The 26,614-nt window shown below is 45.2% G+C and overlaps 1 protein-coding gene across 1 annotated transcript; it reads left to right on the top strand.

Annotated features, from left to right (window-relative positions):
* The first annotated feature begins 68 nt into the window (after positions 1-68).
* LOC124063041 (cryptochrome-1-like) lies at positions 69-25,605 on the top strand. The gene is made up of 15 exons (XM_046396276.1): positions 69-255; positions 2,821-2,984; positions 10,676-10,784; positions 10,937-11,079; positions 11,777-11,961; positions 13,535-13,623; positions 14,068-14,208; positions 14,307-14,618; positions 15,059-15,210; positions 18,913-19,115; positions 19,672-19,779; positions 19,868-20,068; positions 20,246-20,329; positions 20,523-20,644; positions 22,136-25,605. The coding sequence occupies exons 2-15, from the start codon at positions 2,827-2,829 to the stop codon at positions 22,142-22,144; spliced, it is 2,016 nt and encodes a 671-aa protein (XP_046252232.1). The 5' UTR covers positions 69-255; positions 2,821-2,826; the 3' UTR covers positions 22,145-25,605.
* Positions 25,606-26,614: the final 1,009 nt, after the last annotated feature.

Genomic DNA, 26,614 nt, shown 5'->3' with positions numbered 1-26,614 from the left:
TCGGAGGTTTCTTTACCTTTGTGCCTGAACGCAGCATGAGAGTGGGATAAAAACTGAAGCATGCGCAGAGAGCCAGACTCTTATGAAACAAAATAGTGCAGCAGCGGAAAACAGGTACAGGGAGACGAGAAGGGATTCACAGGCTACAGACAACTTACCCGCCACACAGCACCTGCCTGCACAGCAAAGCCAGGGGAAGAAATGCTTCTGTCTCTGGGCTTGACATAAGTATAACATCCGGGGAGCCAGCACAAGGTAAGACAGCTCTTTTTTGAGAGTTTAGTTTTAATGGGAAACTGGCTGCGCTTTATTGAACAGCGCCACCGCTTACATAAGTATTGCTCTGGTGACCCCGTTATGGTCTCCAGAGATGTTGTTTCCCTGCCAGAGACCTGAATCCTAAGTCACTTATATTTTTCGAGACGCGTTCAGACACACAGAGTCCACTTTGACGCGTTCAGGACTTGTGTGTTGGCACCGCCGTGTCGTTTGTGGGTTCAGATTAGCCGGTACAGCATCGGCCTCGCACCGAGGGAAGCGCCGTGACCTAATTTCCATTTGTAGAAGTCATGGGAGCCATCACTGGGACCTGACACTCAGGACTTAGCGACAAACTGCCTTTTCAAAACATCTCCTGGCTTCTCGAAAGGCTGTGTGCTGACATGTGGGAGAATTAGTGAAGTTAATGTTAAGATCTGAACTATCAGACTTTATTTCACGTGTTCACAGAGTAGACCTGTTTAATTCATGCAATTCATTCATGCAATAAAATGTTTGTTGAAGGCCACATCGAGTAAACTTTTAAAATATTCCCTTATTTGCTATTTAGATAACTATTTCCAAATTAATGATGTAACTGAGTGTTTGTTTTCCTCTGTTCAATTTCCAGTGTGTACACTCACCAGGTTTATCAAAACCCTCCATTTTCACCCACTCAGCTGGTGTCCCATCCACCTGTTGCCCCTTTTTTTCCATCCCATGTCAAACATTTTCATTTACTAAAACCACTGGTTTTTAGGTTGTTTTTTATTTTTTATTTTTTTACAGTGCATTGTAAATTGGGTTGTATTTTTGTGAACTGCAGATAAGACACGAGTATTTTGAACACCGATGACAAATGCGTTATCATCACAGAGGGACTCCTCTGAAGATCTGGGCACCGGCTGTTGGTTGTAGGATATTTTGCCAGCGGCACACATTTCAGATGTCACGCAGTCACAAAAATCAGCAGCGTGGCAGAAAATGTGATGCATCTATTTGTGCCCGATGATGATGTTCTGCGGTGAGCCAGGCTCAGTATGGGCTCAGGGGAGTTGTCTTCAGGTGTACTTCCCCTGTGCTGACGGTGAGCCTTCATTAAACCAACGTTTCTGCTGGGAAATGTGTGCGAGGGGCAAGTCTGGCTTTAATTTACCTTTTTTTCAGTCTAAATAAAATAACTTTCATTGTTGAGAAAGGAAATATTCTCAGACGGTACAACCTTCTCAACCCAAGAAGGTCAATTTCCTGAATTTCCCTGCAAACTCATCGTAAAACACACTTCATTCAGACCTGACAGAAACAAAATAAAGCTCACCAAAACTGATCGAAGCAGACCCGTGGTTCACTGGGTAAGCTGGCAAAATATTCTGGCATTACGAGCCCTCCAAAATATCCACCAGCGCTAACCTCAGCCAGTCGTGATATAACCATCCAGAAACCCAGCACTGTGAAGGTCACTTCTCTCACTTCTGTATGTATGCTGTACAGTAAATGTTCCAAACTCTCTATTTTTTCCAAAATATTGCACAGGTGTTGTTTTACCTGTCCAAAGAGTCCCTGTATGTCCCATGCTCCCATAGTTGTTTCTATCTATTATTATGCTGATCTTGACGCCTGCTCGCCGTCTGTTTCTGGTCCTCGCTTTTTCCCGCGACTTATTTTAAAGTGACTGAATTTCAGATTGAAAGGAAGCCCCAGGATGATAGCTGATGTTTTGCTGTGTTTGCCTCGTTAAAGCTCTTTGAACATTTTTGTCTTTTGAGTCTCGCTTTGAATGAAGCTGTCTCATGAATTTGGACGCGACCAGTCAGTCGGTGAAGACACAGTGACATCAGTCAACTGGCCACACAGCTAATTAACCATTTACATTAGTCTGTCTGTCCGTCTTTACAGCTGACACCTGCTAAGCACCAAATGGCAGTAATAGTTGTACTGTGTATGGCAGGTAAATCCCTGAGTGTCACCTGTTAGGCTGGCTGGTAGACTGTTGGCACCGTAATGTTTTAATGCTTCGCTTATGGCCATGAGTCAGTCAAATCTGCAGGCCAGTGGCTTTACATCACACAGGCCTCAGACTGGGTGCTTGTTCTATGCTTGAAGTGTAGCACATAGACAGAAGTGTTGGGACACAGGGCCCAATACATGAACAGCAGCGCCAGGCCACCCCTGAATTCAGGGATGCAAAAAATCTGTTTCAACCAGGGCCAAAGCACAACTAAAAACAGCTCTGCCGGCATGAAAACACAAAAACTGTGTGGCCACAGAGATGCGATGATGCTCCTGCTCAGATTGTTCTATTCTTGGTGCATCCCACACTATTGGCAAGTGCTGCTGCTTGGATGCTTCGGTTACCTCCTCTGTTCCCAGACTTCCAGTTTTTGTATCAGCCGTGACTGAGCTGTGAAAGTAAGCGAGCTGATAGCATCGCGTTCTGTTCTCTACACACGGAGTCGTTTTCTTCATTCAGCTCCATTTCCTCGCCATTCAGTCGTTTTCAGTCCCTCGCTGTTCGTGATTTTTTTTTTCTTTTCTTCTTCTTTGTCACTTTTCTCCTTTCAGAGTAAAATGGCCCCAAATTCGATCCACTGGTTCCGGAAGGGCCTCCGCCTGCACGACAACCCGGCGCTACAGGAGGCGGTCAGAGGGGCAGGCACAGTGCGCTGTGTTTACTTCCTGGACCCCTGGTTCGCAGGCTCCTCCAACGTCGGGGTCAACAGGTGGCGGTAAGCTGGTGTTTTTCATCACTGTGTTTTCTGGGAAAAGCAGCTTTTGTTTAACGCGTGTACATCAGGCGCAAAGCGACCACATCACGCCGCCGTCCGGCTGTCGACATTTGTGCTTCCTAATGTGTAGGTCACGAGGGAAACCTCAGGGGTCATGAGACGATTAAGAACACAGGGAAACAGAAAAACATTTTTATTTTCTTGCGGTTCATTTTAAATTATTCGAATTAACAAAGAAATAGTGAGTAAACATCCATTTGTTCTTTAATGCCTATAAGACTGAGAACTACTGGCTTCAAGCGATGAATATTACAGTTTTAGAAACACATTATGAGATAACTTAAAATATTTCGTATTAGTGTTGTTTTGTTGAATTCAGTCTTACCACCCGTCCATCAATACTGGTAATAGCGCACGGAGTAGGAACAAGTGTTGGCCACAGCAATAATGTGTCAAACAGCAGCGTGAAATTATCAGCAGAGGCTGCAGATCCTCTCAGGTCTTTGTTGTTCGGCTGTTCAGCCCACAACTTTTAACTCAGAAGTCCCTGAAAACCCACTGCAGAGTATCTGCCCAAGCTCTTCCCCTCATAGTGAATCCACTCAGAGCGTGGTGACATGTCGCTCCGACCCTCTGCACCGTGACACCTGAAAACAAGCACTCGGCAGGGGAAATTGATGGAGGCTGTGACTCGTGAGTGACGAGGAGGCGAAACGGGAGGGAAAAGGAGCTGCAGTGCTGCAACACACAACATGATGTCCGCATTTCTCTGCTTTTGAGGAGCTGTGTGTTTTGTGGGAGGCTTTTAGGTTTGAGGTCGGCGAGGGGAGACAACTTCTCCTCCCTTTGTGGATGCTTTTCTAGCTTGTCCTCTGCTCCTGGTCAGAATGTGGATGTTAGAAATCCAGTTTTTAGGACTTTCTCTGTGGCCATTTGTTGTGATGTTAAATACTCTGCAGATGACAAAAGATTGTTTTAAAAATTGTTCATTTAAGTGGATTGAAAAGGCGATATAAATAAGGCTTTGACCTGGATGCACCTGCTCTCCTTTTGTGTTAGTCTTTGCTCTCATACAGTAATCCCCATTATGGAGGTCAGTCAGCGGGTAGTCTTATGGCTCGGTGGCAGGAGGAGTGGGTTACAGCAGGAGGAGTGGGTTACAGCAGGAGTCCGTCTTCTCTAGAAGTAGGTTGTTAGAGAAGATGTGTGATCCGCAGGGATAAATGGTGTGTATTTAGGCTCTGTGTGTGTGTGTGTCCAGCTCAGCCCACGTGTCGAGTGAATGCATGCAAGTTCACGTGAGAGTCGGGTCAGTTTGTAGTCCGTCGTCTCCGCCCTGTGGGGGGCGGCGTGGCTCCGACTCATTGCTCGCTGGACCGTTTTTGCTTCCATGTGCTATTTGTAGTCGCCGCACAGGAAGAGTCAATACAGAAGTCAGTGACCCAGTGACGTCCAGCCGTCTGTGATACTAAAAATGAAAACAGAATGGACTGCAGCCGGGCAGGAAACACACATGAGTGACGCACAAGCCGGGTGGCACATCACAGATTCCGAAACATAATTTGTAGGTCACTTGTGTAGCGAATGGACATTTCTGTTTTGTCTTAACACTGAAACGTTCGAGCTTCCAGAAAGAAATTCATTTCATTTCCTAATTCAGTGGGTGGTTTTTTATTATTAGTCTTCCGTAAGTTTTTATAAATTGCTACTAACTCGGCATACTTTGAGCTACAGAAGGTTTTGTTCAGTCTCTGAAGGAAGTTACTTGTGTCATGACTTTTCCTCTTTCCATCTTTACGCTAAAACTCTTTGTTTTGAATTACAGCTCGTTCTGCGTGCTGTCAGCAACGGACTGACAAGCGGTCAGACTTTCAGATCTTAAACTGTTGCTGTTTTCAAACAGCAGCTATACACTGTATAGACAAAAGTATGAGGACACCTCACCATTACACCAACTTTAATGACATCACATTCTGAATATACAGTTAGCTTTGCAGCAGACACGCACATGGTGAGTCCCAGTCAGGTAAAGGGAACTAAGCAGGTGGCCAAGTGCAAACTCGGGTTCTCAGAATTAAAATGAATTGTAATTGTTTTCCACTTTAACCGCGAATGCAGTGCTCATTAGGTCAACTTAACATGTGAAGCTCCGTCTGCCTGAGTGAAATGTTCAAGCTGTGTTTTGTGATGTTTAATCAGATGGAGGCCTGGTTGTGTTTGAAGTGATTCAGTAGCTCTTAGGAAGAACGACCAACACGAATCGTGTTCATGAGTGTTTTTCTAGAAGAAAAGCAAGCAGTTTTTCACATTTTTAATTGATTTGGTGCAGAAATTTGCACACACACACACACACACATCTTTACTAAGCGGTGATGTGCACACTGCTGTTAGAGTGAATGCCGCTTCAGCCATTTTTACCTGCAGAAGCTTTAAAAGCTGCGTGATGAGCTCACGAAATGATGGTTAAATTAAGACTGAGAACAGAACTGAGGTCAGTGGTCTCTGCATTAGCGCGCGTGTTGTGTTTTTGTGAAAACTGCTTTCAAGGTCTTTGGAGGGTAAGTTAAAGTTTGCGACATACAGGAGATGTCTGCAGCACCGACAGCCATCACATGCTCAGGCAGTGGCACTAAAACCTGTCCAGCTGCCCTGACACCTGCAGGTCCGTGCATGGCAGGCCGTCATCCAATTACATCTTTTATTTTTACCTTAAACTGGGGCTTAAAATGTCTCGGCGGGCTGTTGTGCCTGGATTAAAATGGTGTCCCAGCTTATTAATGGGAGCAACACCAACCCGCAGTTGGCAGGTTTGTTTTTGAGAATGGCTTCCCGACTTTTATAATCACCAAGAAGCTTGCTAGCTGTTTTTCCTGTTGTCACAAATGTGAATCCTGTCGCATCTAAGTAATACGGTAACAAACAGCTCAAATAACAGATGTCACGTCGTTCATACCAGCACCTCATAGTCACGGCGGTTTGAGCACCGTTAGCCAATCACTGTGCAAGACGGCAGACGCAGAAAGAGACGGGTTTAGGTTGTTAAACGCTCCAGTGTCGTTTGTCTTATTTGCCTGCTGTTCCACTCCAAAGGTAATTATTTTGTTATTTAATGTAAAAACTTAATTTGATGCCAAATCCGCACTCTGTTCGTCTTGTCATTGTAAATGAATAACGCGGTAAGTAAAGCATTCAATAGTGGATTATGTGCATCATTTATGCATTTCTGACCCGTTTCCTCTGTGTTTTGAAGCATCTCACGTTAGGGTCAGCGATGAATCAGAAGGATGTGTTGGAAAACAATATGCTGAAATGTATGGCCTATTGCCTGACTGAAAAACAAAGTCTGACCTTTTATAGCTGATGTCTTTTAGTTGAAGTAAGAATAAAAAGACGTGAATGTTTTTTTTCATGTTGCACATCAGTGTTTTCTCCTTATTTTCCTGTTTTGTTTAAGAAGCTTTCAGAAGCTTGGAATCTTCACTTAATTTGGCCTCTTTGCTTGTTTTGTTTTTGGCCTTTTTAGAACGTTTTCCTCAGCTTAAAAGTCATTTTCACATCACATTTTAACAACTCAAAAAATAAGGCTTCTCGTACACGTTAATTGGTACAAAAGAAATTTTTGCTTTAATGTGCATTTTAATGACGGAGCCATGATCTGCGTCCCTGCTGTGGTGAGATATAACACAGGGGTGCCAAAAACCAATACAATAGATGATAATCATTTGTTTTTCAGTCTGGGGGAAAATGTGAGAGTCTGAGCAACAGATGTAGGTTAGTGTGCCACCACATGAAACTTGTGAGCGGTTATGTGAACATGACCTACTTGTGGGAAGGTTCTCTCGCTTGGCTGGCTACCCAGCGGATACACACTGGAGAAAACACTGGAGATGCAAAGACAAAAGCACCATACAGAAATCTAACAAGTTATCTGAGAAAATACGCAAGATCCAAGGATGCTGCCGTCATCTGATTTCTCTGTCTGACATCGAGGTTACCCACACGAGCTTTCTGCCAAAGGAATGAAGTCAAACCCAAAGTTTACCCTCCATGTGTCGGCCAACACGTTTCACTTTTCCTGGCTTTTTCTTTGCTTATGATGAAAGGTTCAGTGAGTCACAGGAGCAGAAACACATACACGTAAAAAAACTACAACTTATCAATTCATCATTCATCAATCATTTTCAAAGGTTTTCACACACAGAAGTCGTGGGGGAGGGGGGCAGGAATGAGGTTACTGGGCTTAGCGATTGTGTGTTGTGCTGCAGTCCATGCTGAGAGTGTGTCTTCTGACAGATGTAGGCCAGAACAGTTATATAAGGACTGATGCATGACTCGGCAGCCAGCCAACAAACACACACACACACACACTCTCACACTCTCACATTAACAGGCAGGGAAGCAGAAACATTGAGAGGAAGTGGCCAACCCAGCAACACAAACACAGGCAAAACAGTTCAGAAGCTCACAAATGTGGAAGCGCACATGCAGACTCCTGATGGGTTTGCACACACAGACACATGACAGCGTTTGGATGGATGCACGTGGCCACACATGCTTATCTGCTGCATGTTGGGGTGCACACACACACGCGCGCGCACAAACTCTCCTATGTAACAGCATGTTACTCAGAATGACTTGTTGAGCATCTCTCATATTATGTAAATATTTTCTGTCAACTGAGTCAGAAGGAGGGCAGCAGCCCAGCAGAATGTGGTTAAAACAGAAGATGCGTGTGTGGATTAACGTGACTTAAAGAAATGCACAACCTGCTCAGTGATTCATTTTGCACAAATACGGTTTCCATGGTGCTGGATGACGTCTTCAAAAAAATAAAAATTTTTGTAGTGTTTTTTGCACCAGGGTTGTATTGATGCCTGTGTGGTGTTCAAAAAGAAGCTGGTACAAATAAAACTGAACACTTACAATATAATCTTAAAGAAAAAAATAAATAAATAGGAAATTTTACAAGCTTATTGTGTATGATTTGACACATTGAAATGTTTCTTCTGGGAGTCTAAGGGAATTTAAACCGTTGACCAAAAATCCCAGTTTGATTATTTGCTGTTTGTTAAATGTGGGCGTGTCAGCAAAGCTTATTGGTTGACTGTAATTTAAAGATGGAGGCGTCATGTGCATTCGGTGTTGCTCCTGCTGTCGACCGTGTCGACGAGCAGTGAAACCACTAAATCTCTAGTGTGTGATGAGATCTGAGTGTAACTCGCACCCACGTCTGCATGACATGATTCAGAAGGATCAAGGAACTTTTATTGTCATACCAGCTCACATTTACATGCTTATGGTACGAGATTAGGAGCAGTCCACAGGCAGTGACACTGTGTTGTGATATTGTTCTTTTGTGTAAATGCTGCTGTTGCGTTAGGCACTGGTTTTACTCACTCACTAGGATCAGTTTGTTTCATAATTTAATTTGTCTTTAACTGGTAAATAGTGTTCTGTAATGTGCTCTTTTAAGCAACCTCTGGCCCCAGACTTTCCTTCGGAGTTAATAAAGTCCTGTCTCATCTTATCTTATTGTTTCAAACTGAAGTATTTAATCTAGAGTCTGATTTTCAACTTTTTTTTTCTTTTCTTTTTCTTTTTTTTTTTTTTTTTTTACAGAATTTGCAGAAAAGAAGATCAGTTATAAATATCACAAGCTTATTCTCTTTAAATCTGAAGCCTGTGTTAGCATTATGGTTGGAGGCCACAGTCTGAAGATGGTCAGTTATGAGACTTCATTCAGGCCTCACAGCTCTGTCTGGCTCATGCATAAGCAGGCACGTGCGTGAAGTGTGCGCGACCTTGCAGTCCAGCTCTGCCCGACTGTGTGCGGATTGGGAGCAAGCAGAGCTTTGTCTGTTAGCGAGCCCTCCTCTGCTTTAATGATCCAACTAACAGGCTCAGACAGGAGGCTGCCCCTCTGCCTGCCCGCTGGGCTCACAGACTGTCTGCTAGGTCTGTGACCCCGCCAGATTCTGCTGATGATCAGGAACACGTGCAGACACGGTCTGGATCGATTGGTCCTGCTCAGCAGTATGACCTATGGGGATAAAGTGAAAGTCTAGACAGGTTTGAACAGGCAGAACATGAAGGTTTTGTAAGCAGAGGTGTTGCCAGCTGTGACTTCTTTTTGTACTTTACTGTCTGTTACATCAAAAGAATATGTGATATATATATATGTGGGTCAAATAAGTCACAACGTATGTGACTGGACATGCACAGGTGGACATGTTGTTTTTGCTTGGCACACTTTACTCAGTGTGGATAACTGGATTACGGTGAAGAAGCTGATGAAATATCATCTCTGTGTTTGACCACATAGAAAATATATATAACTGCCAAAATGAACACCAGTAAATGATAAACGGTGGAGGACAGCTATACGCCACTGCAGCTTGTAGTCCACCTGATCCACTGAAGAGGACAAAACAGATGCCTCTGTACAGGACACGACTCGGCTTCTCTGAACTTACGTTAATGGGTAACAAATAGACTGTATATTGTGATTTTCTTTGTACCGATCTACATTGCATCACATTGTTTGTTTGTTTTTGGTGCTTTGAGCACCACAAATGAAGAGAAGACAACACCTCCTCAGCCAATATCTCCAAAACTCTGCGGCTCATGGATAACGCGTATAGGAAACATGAATTTCTGGGTGTGAGTTTGGGATGAACTGTTGTGCATTAGAGAGGAAACAGTGTCTGATGTGATGACAACCAGAATACGCCGGCTGAAACAGGACTGATGTCTGGTTTCAGTCAGAATCCTTGTGGACAAACAGGATAAGAAGATGACTTGGATGTGCAACAAAAATTGATTTCGAGCAACAAAGACATAAATTTATTTCCTCTAATGATGAGGTGGATGTGATCCAAAACTGTGCCAGCTTTGCCCGTCAGGTCAGGGACTGCAACTGGCATCGTCTGTCAGCGTCAGTCACTACTCTCAAAACAAGTCCTGACGAGCAGCTGTGATTGGTCCGTTTGCAGAACAGTCAGAAGTGTGCGTCACAGCCAACCTTCATGCAGTCCTTCAGAGGCAGAAAGACCAAAGCCTTTAACCTTTTGGTTTGTAGTGGTTCGTCCCTGCCTCCCCCCGAGTGCCTGATCACAAGCTCATCCCCGTCCACATTTTCATCTTTTATAAACGTCCTTCTGCTCTAGTTCACATCTGAATTCATTAAGGTAAATTACAAATGAATAGTCACAATCTACATCACCAACTGTCTGTTATTGTTCACTTTCAGAATGACAAACGTGATTCACTGAAAATAAATCGGAGAACAAGTTCAGGGTTTGCACTAATGGAAATGCTAATATACAGTAAGCGTAAAAGGTTGAAGAGGACACATCCAATCACAGCGAGGGAGACACACAGTGGGCATCATTTTATGTTTTCTGATGTGCATTGGTCCATTAAAGCTTCAAATGTGTGTGTGACACTGGGGGAAATTGCTTCTCCCTAGGTGGTCGTGTGCAACAACAAACCCAAAATTAGTCCAAAAACAGTTGCCGTGCAAAACGAGTTTTGTTGTCACAGCTTTTGGTGTGACATCAAGTTGGGGCCAAACATCAGTCACAAAATAAACCTCAGAGACTCGCAGCAACGTGAAGGATCTGAGTGTAAAACTCGGTTTAAAATCTGTAATGGATTTACTGTCCTCCTACGTCTTTGTCTTCCGTCCTCAGGTTTCTCCTCCAGTGTCTCGAGGATCTGGACGCCAGCCTTCGAAAGCTCAACTCTCGCCTTTTTGTCATCAGAGGCCAACCCGCCAACGTGTTCCCGCGGCTCTTTAAGGTCAGCATCAACGGTGTCATTCAAGTCATTTACCAAGCAAAAAATGAGTTGCCGTTTCCAGTTGTCAAGCACGTCTCAGTCTGGTTTTGAGCTCGAGGTCTGAAGATGTCGCTCGGGGGGAAACAAATCATTTCTCTGTGTGTTCGTGTCAGGAGTGGAAGATCTCTCGGCTGACCTTTGAGTACGACTCGGAGCCTTTCGGGAAGGAAAGGGACGCTGCCATCAAGAAGCTGGCCATGGAGGCAGGGGTGGAGGTCATCGTCAAGATATCGCACACCCTCTACGACCTGGACAAGTGAGGCGAATGCAAGCACACACGCCGACATGCAGACGCCACAGAAACATACACCATGGTGGATTGTTGTAGAGAGTAAACGGTCTGTGGTTGTGTGAAGGGGCAGCTGTCCAGATAGCCACACTTGCACCTCCCTCCTCCGTCTCCGTTGCCAAACAACCTCTTTACGTGCCGCATCTCCAGCCGTATCATATTCTGTTGTTTTCAGTTCACAGTGTTCTTCTGCAGGTCAGTTTACGCCGTGGACATGAACCTCAAACCCCGATGGAGGGTTTGAGCAGAATGGATGACCCGCTAGTTTAGTCCGGAGGGTAAATCTCGCTGGGTTACCTGCCTCAAACTCTGAAATCGACATCACTTTTGCATTCGGGTGCACCTTGCAAACTCTGTTGTTTTGTTGTTGTTTTTAAATTTTATTTAGCTGGAATACATCATCTTCATCTAGCATTACTTTCATCTTGTTTAATTACATTGCATTTTTGATAATTAAATGCTAAGGTCGTAACAATATCCCATTGATCCCATTGGTCAACTTAACTTTACCTCCTCTGAAGCTTTTACATTGTAAGGAAAACAAATATACTCTAACACACATCACTGTCATCCTTCACCAAGACAACTTTTATTAGCTTCTGTTTTACGTGTGCAAATAGGAAATTTAAGAACTGACGAGGCCCCCATTTCTTTCCCTCCCCAGGATCATAGAGCTGAATGGCAGTCAGCCTCCTCTCACCTACAAGCGTTTCCAGACCCTGATCAGTCGAATGGATCCTCCTGAGATGCCCGTGGAGACGCTGTCGGACACCCTGATGGGTCGCTGTGTGACCCCCATCTCTGAAGACCATGGAGACAAGTACGGGGTGCCGTCCCTGGAGGAGCTGGGTGAGAAACCAAACACACTCAAAGCGCTTTCACTATGGCACTCGTGGAACCCGTACCTGGTTTACATTTCCGCAGCAGACAGAACTTGAAAGGGTATTTTTCCGTGTTGTGAAAAGTATTTATTAACTGACACGCTGTAGCTGATAGTGCTCATTTATTGCCAGATTGACATTCACAGTTGCTTTGAATTTTAGCTGTCATACTTTCATTACATGTTCTGTTTGAGGCAGCAAGATTGAAGAGTCCTGAAACAGACAGGAGAGTTTTGGACATCCCACATCAGAGCCTGCAGAGTTTTAACTCTGCTCTTTAAGCTGTGTAGTATCAGATCAGTGTGCCTGTCCACAAAACTTTTGATAATGACAACGTGAAAATAACTGTACTAATATATACTGAGCTGATCTGAACTGGACTGGATGCTTGGTGAAAACAAGGCTTTAGACTAGTGCAGACCTGGACGGACTTCACAAGCCCTACAAGAACGCTCACGTTGACCTCAGACCAGCTGCTGCAGAGACAAGAGATAGAAAAGATAGACGGTGCAGTGAGGACGGGGCAGCTTCCAGCAGTGCGAACGCTGGGTGGTGATTCACTAAAAATGGACACACATGATAAACGTGTAATTACCCAGTGCTAAAATATAACGCTATCTCCACTTTTTAAAATCTAATTTCCAGAAAAGAGTTTCATTTTATATTCAGGCCAAACCGTTAAATGTTGGAACTGCAGGACTTAAAATGAATCAAAGTTCTAAAATCCGAAATTGTTATTGAAAGACTAGAACTAAAATTCAGCCAAAGTTAGTGCATTATTGTGTCTGACAATTTGTGAAAACAAATCTGTGGTTGATATGGCTTAAACAAAATGAAAATCCAAAATTGTATGTTCTTTAATCCAGTTTCTCTTTTTTTTAAGCTACAACTCATCGCTCACGACCAGATTAATCAGGTGGCGCCTTCACCTTCTCTGAATTTGGAGCCGGTTGTCTGGTTTCCATTCACAAAGTGTTACAGTCAATCCATAAAATCTCCTTCTGCCGCCTCACCTGTGCAGAGGATATTTCAGGCGTTGTGCAGATGTCTGGTTTCTCCCTGTGAATCTTTATTCCACACAAGCTGCTGTCTGGCCTGTTAACCCTCTTAAACTCAGTCAGTCAGCATGTTTCTCTTTCCATTCACAGAAGGCCACCTTTCCCTTCATACTGCAGCCACCTGCTGCACACACCTGCACCCAGTGTCCCCCTGATCAGCTGTCTGGGTCACCTGTTGAGAGCCGTTGCATTGACGAACCCCTTAGGATTTAGCAGCTATGAAAATTTCCAATCTTCTGCGCAGTGTGTGATAGTTTAGAAAGACGTGTTTAGTTCTAATAGCTTCAGTTTGTTACTCGTTTTACTGGCAAACGGGCAGGTTAACAGCCTTACTGACAGGTGTGTTCGGTAGGATCACAAGCTCTTGACTTGGAGGAAATCGTCTGTACGCCGTTGGCTCTGCGTGACACAACAGACGGTTGACTCATGTGACTCGCCAGTGCTGCACTGTTTGTAAACCAGGGAGCTCATTTAATGTTTCAGGCTTTGACATCGAGGGCCTGCCTTCAGCCGTGTGGCCGGGAGGAGAGACTGAGGCTCTGACGAGGATAGAGCGCCACCTGGAGAGAAAAGTTAGTACTGCATCTCCCTCTGGGACACTAAATATTTTGCAGAAATATCTAGAATAAAAACTTTCTGGGAATTGCACTTTTTTTTGGATTTCTTTGACATAGATAATTGTGGAATATTTTAAGTGAGTAATTCTGTTATTGCAGGTTTTACAGACTGTCCGATGTTTGACTCTAATACCGAGCCAATATCATCATTAAATTATCAGACACGAGTTTTGCAGTTTCATTCCAGCATTGCCAATTTTTAATTGTATTCTTTAAATGATTTTGAGAATTGTGCCCTGCCTCACTTTTATTCAGCAGTCTGCCATCCATCCCTCCCTAACTCCATGTATTTCTCCCTCTCTCGCTGTCCCTCTCTCGCTGTCTCTCTCTCTCTCTCTCTCTCTCTCTCTCTCTCTCTCTCTCTCTCTCTCTCTCTCTCTCTCTCTCTCTCTCTTCCAGGCCTGGGTGGCGAACTTCGAGCGTCCCAGGATGAACGCCAACTCGCTGCTGGCCAGCCCGACGGGCCTCAGCCCATACCTCCGCTTTGGCTGCCTCTCCTGTCGCCTTTTCTACTTCAAGCTCACTGACCTCTACCGGAAGGTCAGCTCACAGATTCGCCTTAAAATCTGCCAAACATTAAAGTGAATCTCTGTGATGTGGTTTTGGCCTCTGTTCACGCTGCGTTTGTTTTTGTCCAGGTGAAGAAGAACAGCTCCCCTCCACTCTCTCTGTATGGCCAGTTACTGTGGCGGGAGTTCTTCTACACCGCAGCGACCAACAACCCACGCTTCGACAAGATGGAGGGGAACCCCATTTGCGTCCGCATCCCCTGGGACAAAAATCTCGAAGCGCTCGCCAAGTGGGCGGAAGCCAAGACGGGTTTCCCCTGGATAGACGCCATCATGACTCAGCTGAGGCAGGAGGGCTGGATCCATCACCTGGCCAGGCACGCCGTGGCCTGTTTCCTCACCAGGGGGGACCTGTGGATCAGCTGGGAGGAAGGGATGAAGGTGAGGAAAATGTTTCCTTAAAGAGAAAGCAGTTCAACAAAGTCTTAATGTCTCATCTTCTATGGAGACATTCAGAGAATAAACTCAACACAATGTCCATTTGGTAGCTGTTTTAGTGCCTGTTACAGGATCATCATCGGCTAATGAAGTTTGACTCTGAGCCCACTGACAACTTCTCGTCCACGTTAGCTTAAACTTCAACTTTAAGGCCATCTTTACATGAGTGACGTAGTTTCTTATTTTAGTTAAAAAATCCCTCTTTTCAAACAAACATGAGTTGCTCAGTGATGCCCATCAGTGTGTTTTTTTTGAATGCCAAATGAAGAAACAGGGTGCATCTCTTCCAAGCTCTCCGCCCCCCGAGAGCCCTCTGTTGGACTCATGTCGCTGCGAGAACTTTAAAGCAAACATGTGGGTAACATGTGGTCTTTGTGCTGCAGGTCTTCGAGGAGTTGCTTCTCGATGCAGACTGGAGCGTGAACGCAGGCAGCTGGATGTGGCTGTCCTGCAGTTCATTTTTCCAGCAGTTTTTCCACTGCTACTGCCCCGTGGGCTTCGGCCGGCGCACCGACCCCAACGGGGACTTCATCAGGTGGGTACCTTTCCTGGCATCGCCACTTGGTGCCAACCGCTGAGCCTGCACCTGGATGGAACCCTTCCTCCCTCTGTCTCTCTGGACATCCACACGTTCAGGCTGCACACGTGCAACACGACTGCAGGTTCAGTGTGTGTGAGAGCAGCTTCAGAAAGGAGTGTGTTACAGGAGTTTAACAGCTGAGGGGTGTTAAGATCTGAGATTCTCAGGTTACTGATTTTCTAACGTCTTTCTAACGTATTTGTCTCAGGGTTTACGTATCAGTAATATTTCATTATCCTGTTCTTGCTGTCATCTTGTAGTAGCTGATGATTTGCTGCATTCAGTGAAATATTTTGTTTGTTCATAGTTTATTTATAAAGTGTCATCTTGACCTGGTTGTCAGACTTCAAACTCGGACACACACACACACACACACACACACACACACACACACACACACGCAGCTCACACACCGTCAGACTGATAGGCAGAGAGAGACGGAGGGATAAAGGGGGTCCCCCATCCAGATCTCTGGGTAAGTGAATGAAGGAGAAACGTCCTTCCCTGCTCTCCTCTTTTCTTATTTCATTTTTGCCCATTGGTTCATTTTTCTTTTCTGTTAAAACTTCAGCACTTTAGTTTTTGAAATCAGGCATGTCTTTTGTAATAATTTCAGTGTTCACAGTGTACTTCTTTGCGTGCCTTTTGATTGTTGTGAATGTCCCTTTTGGTGATTGTGTACGCGTGCGTATCTTTAGTTAATATATAACTGTTGACTCCAGATGATTGATTACTGAGAAGGCGTAGATTAATTCTTCTCTTTCTGTGGATGTGGTTCTGTGTTTGTGTTTTGGCTCATCTGTTTTTGGGGGATTGGGGGAAAAGTTCAGCTATCCCCCTCCTCGTAGATTGTAGCTGATTGCTTTTAAGATGATTGGCCGTTCTCAGGCCCCTTCCCCCACCCAGGTGCAGCCGGGCTGCCAGCCGGCGTTGCCTTGGATGGACGTTGGGGACCGAGTTGATGGTGGCTTGTTTTTACTTACCTGTGCAGCCCTGAGGGACGGGACTTGGCTCGCGCCCCAGCAGCACCCTCTGGGCAGGTTTGTAACTCGGTAGCGTCTCATTTCGTCAAAAAGGATTCTGACCGCTTGGTAGGGAAATGCAAACGCCTTGTCTGCATTCATTAGGTAGGGGACTATGAAGCATTCCCCAGAGGGTAGTGAGGAGAGGCGTTGGGCCAGCTGTAGCCCTGCCATCACAGTGATGCACGGAGGGCGCCGGTACTCGTTACCTGTGCTGTGCCACGTGAGCCCGTCCATTGTCCAGGCGCTGGACAAAGCCCCTCATCCGACCCTTTGTGAAATGTTCAGTGGTGCTCTGCTTGTGTGAATGCAGCCTTGTTGGTTCAAGTGGACCTGGAGCAGCGGCTGGTTGAATATAAACACAGAGGAACACACACATTTACACATTTCACACACAGGAGTACTGCCCAGCACAGACATACAAACTGCTTTCAGGTGCAGCGCAGAAAGATTTATGGCTTTATGTTGCATAAACTGAGGTGAAGGAGCCTTTCGTCTAATTTAATCAATCTTTAACAAGTTGGTATAGAAACTGCAAAACAGCAATTGGAGCATGAGCCTGAAATCAAAATCTAGCTAAGATGTAGTTGATGGTTTTCACAGTTTGTTCTCTCTGCAACCCAGAAAACGCAATGAAAGCTTAAATTAGTAGCCATTCATCCACATACACCAAGTATACAGTGAAGTAAACATCCTACAGATAACACACAGAAGCGGCTTCACACTCGCCGAGAAGCGAATGTCACAATTACATATCAAAAAGTTATGGCATTGTGTCTCACACACACACACACACACACACACTCTGCATCAGCAACACTCACCACCCGCTGTCCTTCGTAGGGCCGCTTGTTACTGGCAGGTCGCGGATCTTCCTGGCAAAAGGGTTGTCGTCCCTTTTGGTGAAATGAGGGGGCCCCCTAGTGGACCGGCCCAGAGTGTGGCGCTGTGGCTGTGGGAGGGGACAGTCAGTCAGACCACTTAAAAGACAACCACCACAGTCTGGGGGACAGGGGGAGCAGGCATGAGCTCTTTTCTCGGTCCACCACTGTCTGATCATGGGGGATTGAGGTTGGAGGGAGGGTGGGGGCCTGGGGCTGTGAGGTATAATGGAAGACTTCTGTCATCGACCAGGAATTTTCAGAAATATTTGAAGCAGACCTTTAGCTTCAACCACTTTTTTGTTCCCTGAACTGACGTTAACTGAGACCAGGGAGGTGTGGACGCTGAGCTTTAAGAAGATTCAACCTGAAGGTTTTTTTTTGTTTTGTTTTTTTTGGACTCAGTCGAGTCCTGATCAAAGGGCAGCCAATGGGGGGCATCAGAGAGAAGAAAGTATGAATCTTTTTTGGTTTTTTCCTTTTTTGAGTGGTAAGACAGAAGGTAAAAACAGATCTCTCGGTGGCAGAACCTTTCCACTATACACCTGCTCTGGTTGGGGTTGGGTGGTGGGTTGGGAGGAGGGTGGGTGGATGGGGGTCAATACACTCTGCTTTCTAACCGCGTGTTACAGTAGACGTCTCCTAGCATCATCAACCCAATCGGCAGCGACCTCTCTCTCTCTCACAACGGGGGCGGTCTCTGTAGCAAGCGGAGCGCCGTCTGTTGTGTGTGTGTGTGTGTGTGTGTGTGTGTGTGTATGTGTGTGGGGCTCCGCGAGGCTCCGCGAGGCTGCACCGCCCCCACCCCACCCCCCACCACTCTCTCTCTGCCTCTCAGCGCTGCACTGTGCCGCTTCCCACAGTTCCACAGTTCCACTTGCCCCCTTCCTCTGTCCTGTCCGTCTCCCCTCCTCGGACTCGGTAAGGTCGGACCAAGTGCAGTAGGTAGGTGGCTTCTCTTTATGTTGTCACACGGAGCAAATCCACGACAGCCCAAAAGACAAACCAAAAGCTAAACAAAGACCAACGTCAGCAGGTTGGAACGGTACTGTGAGATGTTGACTTCTCCATCTTGTTGCAGTCAGGGTTTTTCTATTGGCTTCAGCTCTTGGGGGAGCTCACTTTTTGGCAGCGTTGTGGCTGCTGTCACTCCAGCTTACAGCAAAATGTTGTTCAGGACCGCAGCCCCGCGTTTTCCTACCACGTTGTGAAGTTGTAGTCCTCATTGTGCACTGTGATGGTAACTGACTGCAGTGCCACAATCTCCATAAGTCTATAGTGACCTTGTACTCATACTCTGATGTACTGTAGCCATAGTGTGCAGTGTTGTGGTTGTTTGTAGCTTTCATTTTGTAGCAGCTATCTTCCATAATACTCGTAAGCATGAAGTGCTGAAGGCCAGCATGTCCTCATCAGTTACACAGAGGCTGCAAAGTTAAAGCTGAAATGTGTGAATGCAATCATTCGGTCACATGAGAAGAAACCTTCATAATTATCTGATACATGCATAATTACTGATGAGATTGCAAAAACACACTTGAACTGCATTTTAAATGTTAAACTCTTTCAAACACAAGTTGTAGCTATTAAATATTTTTCACCCAGAAAAAATTTTATTTTTGTTGCTACTGTAAGATAATTTTTTCCTGACGTGTTGCATAACAATGTTTTGCATCCCTGCATCACTGCCGCCCCCCGCCTGACTCGTCCTGTTGACACAAGCCGGCAAATCTAATGTCTCCCTGTGCTTCCAGACGATACTTACCTGTCCTTCGAGGTTTCCCCGCTAAGTACATCTACGACCCATGGAACGCTCCGGAGTCCGTGCAGGCGGCCGCCAAGTGCATAATTGGCGTCCATTACCCGAAGCCCATGGTGCACCACGCTGAGGCGAGTCGGCTCAACATCGAGAGGATGAAGCAGATCTACCAGCAACTTAGCCGATACAGAGGACTTGGTGAGAGATCAATAAATCAAAGAGATTGATAGATTTGAAAGGCTAAAAAAAATGTTCAAAACCTCATTATGATTTGGAGGGAAATATTCACGATTCAAGATGTTTATTGTCATATGCACAGTAAAAACTCATCGAGTCGGACTTTACAATGAAGTTCTTACTTTGCATGCCTCCCTTGCATTTTATTTATTTATTTTTTTATTTCTTAATTCAAGATAAATGACAAAAATATGACAATAAGCAAGCGCTTCTTTTCAGGGTTTGTTGGTTGCCGTTTGAAAAAACACTTTACTCGTGCTGCATGTAGCAAGGTCATCCTCAGACACCTGGTTAACCTAAGGAAAACAGCATTTTGACACTAAACATGCGGATTTGGATCAGCACTCGAATGTTTTGGTTTGAATACATCAGAAACACGACTCAAAAACAAAATAAAATCAACAGTTAGGCTCTTGTTTCCTCTGTGTACTCTAAGGAGTCAAAAATCTTTCTATAATATGATAAAATTTTTTCTCTTTTCAAGAAAGAAAAACAGTGGTGTGTTTGCATCTTTCAGGCCTGCTGGCGTCAGTGCCGTCCACCAATGGGAACGGGAGCGGAGGGATGATGGCCTACTCTCCCGGAGAGCAGCAGCCAGGGACCAACAGCAACAGCAACTCACATTGTGAGTCAGTTTTTAGTATTAAAGATGTTTTTCCTGTGGTTTTGGCTGCTCACTGAAATGTTAATCTCCTCTGCGTGTGATTTGCCAGTGCCTGGAGTGTCGGGGAGCGCCGTTGCCACGGGTAACGGCAGCGGGAGCATCCTACTCAACTTTGACAATGAGGAACAGAGCAGGCCTAGCAGTTCTGGACAGCAGCAGCAACAACGACTGCAGCCTCTCGCACCACCACCACCACAACATCAACCACAACCACAACCGCAGCAGCAGCAGCAGCAGCAGCAGCAGCTTGGTAGGTCATCCTCTGACTGAGATGAGTCCTGTTGCTTTGAGAAAGCAAACATGTGGGACATGAGGACAAAATAGCTGGAATTTCTCTGGGAAAAACAAAATAGATTTGATAGTGTAGTGACCTAATACCTGCACCTTTTGAGCGCCCTCACAAGCCACTGCTTGCTGTGTGCTGCAGGATACCACTCAGTCCCAGACCCCAACCAGACCAGCGTCACCAGCAGCTTACTCTACCACGAGTTCGCTGTGCCTCAACACCCAGGTGGGAAACTGGATTTTAATCAGTCACCAATAAAAGAGTAATTTAGTATAACTTCTCAAATAGAGTGTCAGCTGGAGGAATCGGTAATGTGTGTGAATGCTGCCACAAGGGGGCGACTCTGTTCCTCTGTCAGTCGTTCCCTGCAGGAAGTATTTCACATAACATTGTTCTTCTTGCCTCCTGCGACGTTCAGGACTCCTCCTGCACGGCAGAAGCATCACAGGAAAGAGGGAGCGCGAGTCGGGAGGCGACGGATCCGGGGAGAAAGACCTGGCGTCCTGCTCCATCAGCAAGATTCAGAGGCAGAGTGCAGAGGTCAGGCTCGTCGTCCTTTGACGCCTTTTTATGGCTCCGTTAAAACGTTGGGGACGGCCAGTGTGGCCTCGTGCATGCGTTCTTACAAACAGCAGCTGAATTTTACACATCTTGTTTTTCTATAAACCTACAGAACAGGCCTGGTAAGATTCTGTAGTTTCACTGAAAGACCAAACCTTAATGTGTTTATCAGCCTCTCAGCCTCAGTCCTTTTTGTTCCCACTGAAGATGTTAATCCTCCAAGTTCAAGTTTGCAGGCTGTACAGAAACAATGAAAAATATAGAAGTATTTATTGGCGTAGTAAATCCACCCTGCATCAAGCTTCAAATGTTCAGTTTTTGTTGAACAGGGCAGCGACCAAACGTTGTCTTCATTATTGATTCATCTGAATGTTGTTTTCTAGAGCCCAAAGTGCTTCATCTGTCCGGCAGTTCAAAACCCAAAGACTCGAAGAAAAGCAGCAAATCGTGACATTTAAGAAGCTGGAATCAGCAGCTAATAAAGGATTAAATCGAAATAGTTGCCAACAGCACCGGTTGCAGAGCCCAGAACGCTCAGGCGGTTGAATCAACGTGTATATGAGTCAGTTTGAGCTTAAGTTTCAATTCAGTTTATTTATATAGCAACAAGTCACAACAGGAGTTATCTCATGACACTTTCCAGTCAGAGCAGAACTACACCAAACTCTTCAGTTAAATTTTGTTATACAGAGAGCCCAACATTCCACCATGAGCAAGCACTTGGCCAGAGAATTAGCATAAATTATGACTGAACAGTAGTGATCGCAGTAGGTTTCAAGCAGGACCACAGCAGGAGGTCCAACCACGATCCATGAGAACCTGTGAGACGGGATAAGTACAAGGACTCTGGACATTAATACGTTCATGAAGGGAGGATTCACTTCAGCACTGATGCACTGGTTTCAGCTCGATGTGCCCATCAAATGTCATTAGACAATACATGTGTGTGTGTGTGTGTGTGTGTGTGTGTGTGTGTGTGTGTGTGTGTGTGTGTGTGTGTGTTTTGACGCAGCTGATGCGTTTGCCCCCTCAGCTTTGTGATAAATTATAAATGTGATTGTTGAGGTCATTGCCAGCAGCGAGCAGTCAAAGTCTGATTATTTGTTGTTGATCCTTCACGCTACCTTCACCAAGGCAGGCAAACAGATGCTGTGTAGGTGTGGAACGTCGCTCTGCTCCCACTACAAAGTAAATATTTTTCAGCATGTCGGTCTGCTGGCAGCAGAGAGAGTCATCTATGTAAATGTCAGGTTGTCATGCTCACAATAAAAAACACAAAACAGAAGTTTGAATTCAGGACGCTAACTATGCAAAACAGTGGTCTGAGGAAGGGACAGGAAACTGGAAGGAGGGGTGCAGGAAAAGAGGAGCCACGCCTCTCTGAGTGCTGGAGGGAAAGGATGCTCGGAAATCCAACCTTTTGGAAAGTTTTTCTCCGTCTAAAATCTCTCTTTTCTGATCTTTCTGCAGACCACCTAAAGCAGGCGGAGGTCAGACCGTCGTGGGTGAGCACTCCGGCCAGTGGAGAGAGAGGAAACCCCGACTTGGCCTCCAAACACTCCAGATGTGACGCGTCTCCTCCTCTTCAAACGCCGTGCATCTAAAAGCTGCCCTCTGTCTTTGCAGTCAGGAATTCCACCGGGTGGGAAACACAGAGGTGAAAATGTGACATTGGGCTCAGACCTCAGAGGAAGGAACAAAACGCCTCAAACTAGCAGCTCGACGAATCGTTTGTAATAAAAGAAAATGAAAAGAAACATTACTGTCTTAAAACTGCTGCCACCAGCCAGTACGAACTCTGAAGCAGCTAGAAATAATGAACACGTAGTTGTTTTTTCCAAGCTGCGGCTCCATCAGTTACCTTGTCTGTCCTAGCGTATTACAACCAGGCTAATCACGTCAGGGTTTACAGTGAATTTTTTGTACTTTTACTACATTTTCACATTTTACATTTACTACTCATAGCGTGTACATGTGACGTACTGCGTGTACCCGTAGTTTTAACCAGGAAAACATCATCACCTGCGCACTCGGTGTCATGCTAGGAATTAATGTTTGGAGCCTTTTATATTGGAAAAAAACACTTCTTTGTATTTATATTATTACGTTCTTTGTTGTTGAGTTGAAACGCTTGTAAATGAGGTCATTCGAATCTTAAGTGCATAGTGTTTCCCAGAAGATGATAATCTGCACATCGGAAAATAAAGGGCGGGTTTTTACGAATGTTTAAACTGTGTCACCGAACCCGACTCCACAAGGCGGGCGTCTCGGCCCCATTCAGGGACTGTCGAAAACTACCACTCAGCTTCTGTCTCGTTGCTTTGCATGTGGATGTAAGGTTCCCCTGGACGTCCACTTCGAGCGAACGTGATACACCAATGATTCGCAGCAGGTCTCGTGGGAACACCTGCCACCACCTGGTCAGGATACGTGAACGCTTGATTTGCATCAGAGGCTAAAAACTGACGCGTTTTGGGTTTCCTGACTTAACGATGTACCATATAGCAACAGTCGAGGCCGTTTCTGTTGGTGGTCTGTACAAACGTGTTTACAGTGTGTTACTGTAGTCTGGGGATGTAAACCTGCCTTTAGAGCGAGGCATTGTGGGTAAGAACAGTAGCTTTCTCTGTAGTTCTTTGTAGGAGATGCCACAGCGTGACGTCACGTAGCCAAACGTAAGAAGTTAAACTTTTCTTAAATGTTACCAAGGAACAGTATTGCTGCTTCTTTTTTAGTTTTAGGTTTTGTCCTTTCTGTTCCAGGATTAACTTGACTGTCAGTCAGACATGAGCCAGCTCTGTTCTGTATTTTTATCGTTGTTTTTTTTTTTCACCAGACTGTCTTCATCCTGACCAGGTTTCCCCCGTCTGTGGGGAATTCTATCAGTGTTTTTATCGCTCTTTAGTCGCCCTTCGATAGTCGGTCACATTTTCACTTCTCTGTTTCCCCCCCCGTGAATCATTTGTGAAATGTCTCAAAACCAGCTTATGCCTGTAGAACCTAAGACTTTGGAGCATCTCTGAGGCATTAATGTATTGTTGCAAAGTTTTTGCTGTGCAACAACAACCAAAAAAACAAACGTTTTCAGTTTGGGAGAGGATGCGACTCAAGGTCAGATACCACAAGGATGGAGAACCCAAGCAGATGGCGCAAACTCCTCTAATTGACACAACCACCGTCCTTTTCTCAGTTAATTTTTGTTAACCAAGCAGAATAACAGACACAAAAACAAAACCGTTTTGTAATAAGCTCACAAGACCAGACGGCGTTTATATCCTCCGTCGTTGGTAACAAAAGTAACAACACCAGTCAGATGGCGACTCGCGCAAACGTGACAACGTGAAATCTACTGACGAAAAGAAAAGATAAAGGAGAGGACTTCAGTCATGCCATATCAGGTGCAAACTCCTCTCAGAGGGTTCTAATTTTTCTAAGATTTCTTATAAAAACCAAAAACTTGCTAAACAAAAAGAAAGTTGAGTCAGTAAAAGACAGCATCCAATCCAAATGAGCCTAATTCTGTCAGCAAAACAGAAACCGACATTCCTCACACAGTGGCGTTGCCCTCCTGACGCGGGATCGCACTGCTGTACAAGGACTTCAACAAGAGAGCAACAACGTGTGGCTACTCGCGACGATTTGCGACCCCTCGATGGCGAGACCATCACCACCGCCGCCGCGACACAGCAGATGACTGACACCTCCATTAACAGTAAACCAGTGAGAAGGGTCGCAAAATGGCCGCCATAGTGTTGAAATGGCAAAGTTGCCCAACGGTGCTGGAAAGATGAAGTTGGCTTCTTCGTTTCGGTCCCATCCACCCTCCACTGTCAGCTTTTACTCCTGGTGAGAAGAACGCAGTCGAATCGAACCAGAGAATGTACGACCCCCCTCTGCCCGCTAAGTTTCAAGTTTTACTTGTAAATTTACTGTAAATTCTCAAAACAACTCGGTTGAATTTGACAAAACAAGTGACCAGCAGCTGGCACCAGTTTCTTGATTCTCATTCTTCATTGACATCAATGAAAGGCAGCACTTCCTGTTGATGTTTCCCATCAAAGACTCTGACGGTCCGCGGCTCTTTTGTGTTGTGTTTGCACTGACGGTGACCAGCTGTAAGTTATCATGACAATTGGGAATTAAAAATCTCTGTTTGAGAGTTCACATTCATACACACACATACACACACACACACTCAATCTTCTGAATGGTTAGACAGGAGAGAGCTGAAGTCTGCCCACAGCCTCAGTCTGCAAGCTTTTACTGATGATTTCATTGATTCGCTTTTATTTTTTTGGACAATAAAAATGATGAAGGACAGCATCCAGTCACATGCTGTGTGTGTGTGGCTGAACGCTCACCTCTTGTGTGTTGGCAGATACTGTAGATCCTCCCTCAATTAAAGTGCATTTTTGAGAAACAAAACTAAAAACAAAGATTTGCACTCGATCCAGAGGCGGGTGTGGCCTGGTGTGGCGCTCGGTTGGTGCAGGCTGGGGCTGTGGAGGTGGTGGTTGCCGTGCTCTCCTGAGAACGTTCTGGTATCAGTGGAGCCGTGATGACTCGTGTCTGTGTACAGTACTCGATGTTTGTCCGTCTGTGACCGTCGGTTTCAGGAGTAATTTAGAGGGTGGGGACGGGAGGGCGAGATGAAAAGTGTTGTAGTGTTGCTGTATTATAATTCTGTATGTTCTGAAGAGGATTTCAACATTGTTAGATTTTTTGTAGCTTTTATCATTATGGAAAAACAAGTTGAACCAAGTTTTTAATTCTTGCTTTTTGTTTTTGTTTTGTTTTGTTTTGTTGTCCTTCTTGTGACACGAAGGTGAAAACTGATGCCATCTATCATCTCTGTAATATTATGCTCTCCTTGTGTTGTGAAAGGCTTCTCTTGTGCTTGATCAAGTTCATGACGGGAAATAAAAATCGTTACAACATGACACCTTTTCCTGTTGTCTTCTTCATGAGCTTTGACACCAGTGTTGGTGTGTCCAAGAGACGAAAAGTTGAAGGCAATTTAACAAGAGATGGGAACATAAACTCTTAGTGTCCACACCAAAAGGCCTGGCTCACAATCTCCGTTCCAGTTCATCCCAAAGGTGTTGGATGGGGTTGAGGTCAGGGCTCTGTGTGGGCCAGTCAAGTTCTTCCACACCAAACTCATCCAACCATGTCTTTATGGAGCTTTGCTTTGTGCACTGGGGCACAGTCATGCTGGAATAGAAAAGGGCCTTCAACAAACTGTTGCCACAAAGTTGGAAGCATAGCATTGTCCAAAATGTCTTGGTGTGCTGAAGCATTAAGATTTCCCTTCACTGGAAGTCAGGGGCCGAGTCCAAACCCTGAGAAACAGCCCCGTACCACACATGGATTCAATAATAAAGAGGTTGTCCGAGTACTTTTGTCTATATAGTGTATTGTGTGACTAAAAGACCGAACAACATTTCTGTTTTTAAGTGACCAAATAGTGCTTTCCCTCCACTTGAGTGGGTGTGTGTTGAGGGATTCTTGTCTGAATACATTAAAATGAGAGTGTCTGGTGTGTGGATAAAGAACACAACAATAACAGCATGGAATCCAGTTTCCATGCAGTGTGTGTGTGTGTGACCTTCTTTTGTTCCACGTTCTCACTGTTTATGCTGTACTTCCTCCATCCACCAGCCTGTTTGCTTTGAATTATGCAAAAGCAGTGAAGCATCCAGGGTCTTCCACAGGAATTCCCAAATACAGTAATATGCAACTGGAATTACTGTCTCATGTTTGTGTGCCTCTAGGCATCAGTCAAGCTGCAGTTTTCATCCACATCTGTCCAGACTCCAACCGGTGAGCCTGTGGTGGACTACAAATATGGATGTTGCTGCAAAGAAGCTCCAGATTGTAAAACATGGATGCTTTAACTCAGCTCAACATTATTTATGGAGCAGCTTTAATATAAACACGCATCTTCGC

Source organism: Scatophagus argus, chromosome 8, assembly GCF_020382885.2.
Source record: "Scatophagus argus isolate fScaArg1 chromosome 8, fScaArg1.pri, whole genome shotgun sequence".
NCBI lineage: Eukaryota > Metazoa > Chordata > Actinopteri > Scatophagidae > Scatophagus > Scatophagus argus.
This window is presented reverse-complemented; position numbering and strand designations above follow the sequence as displayed.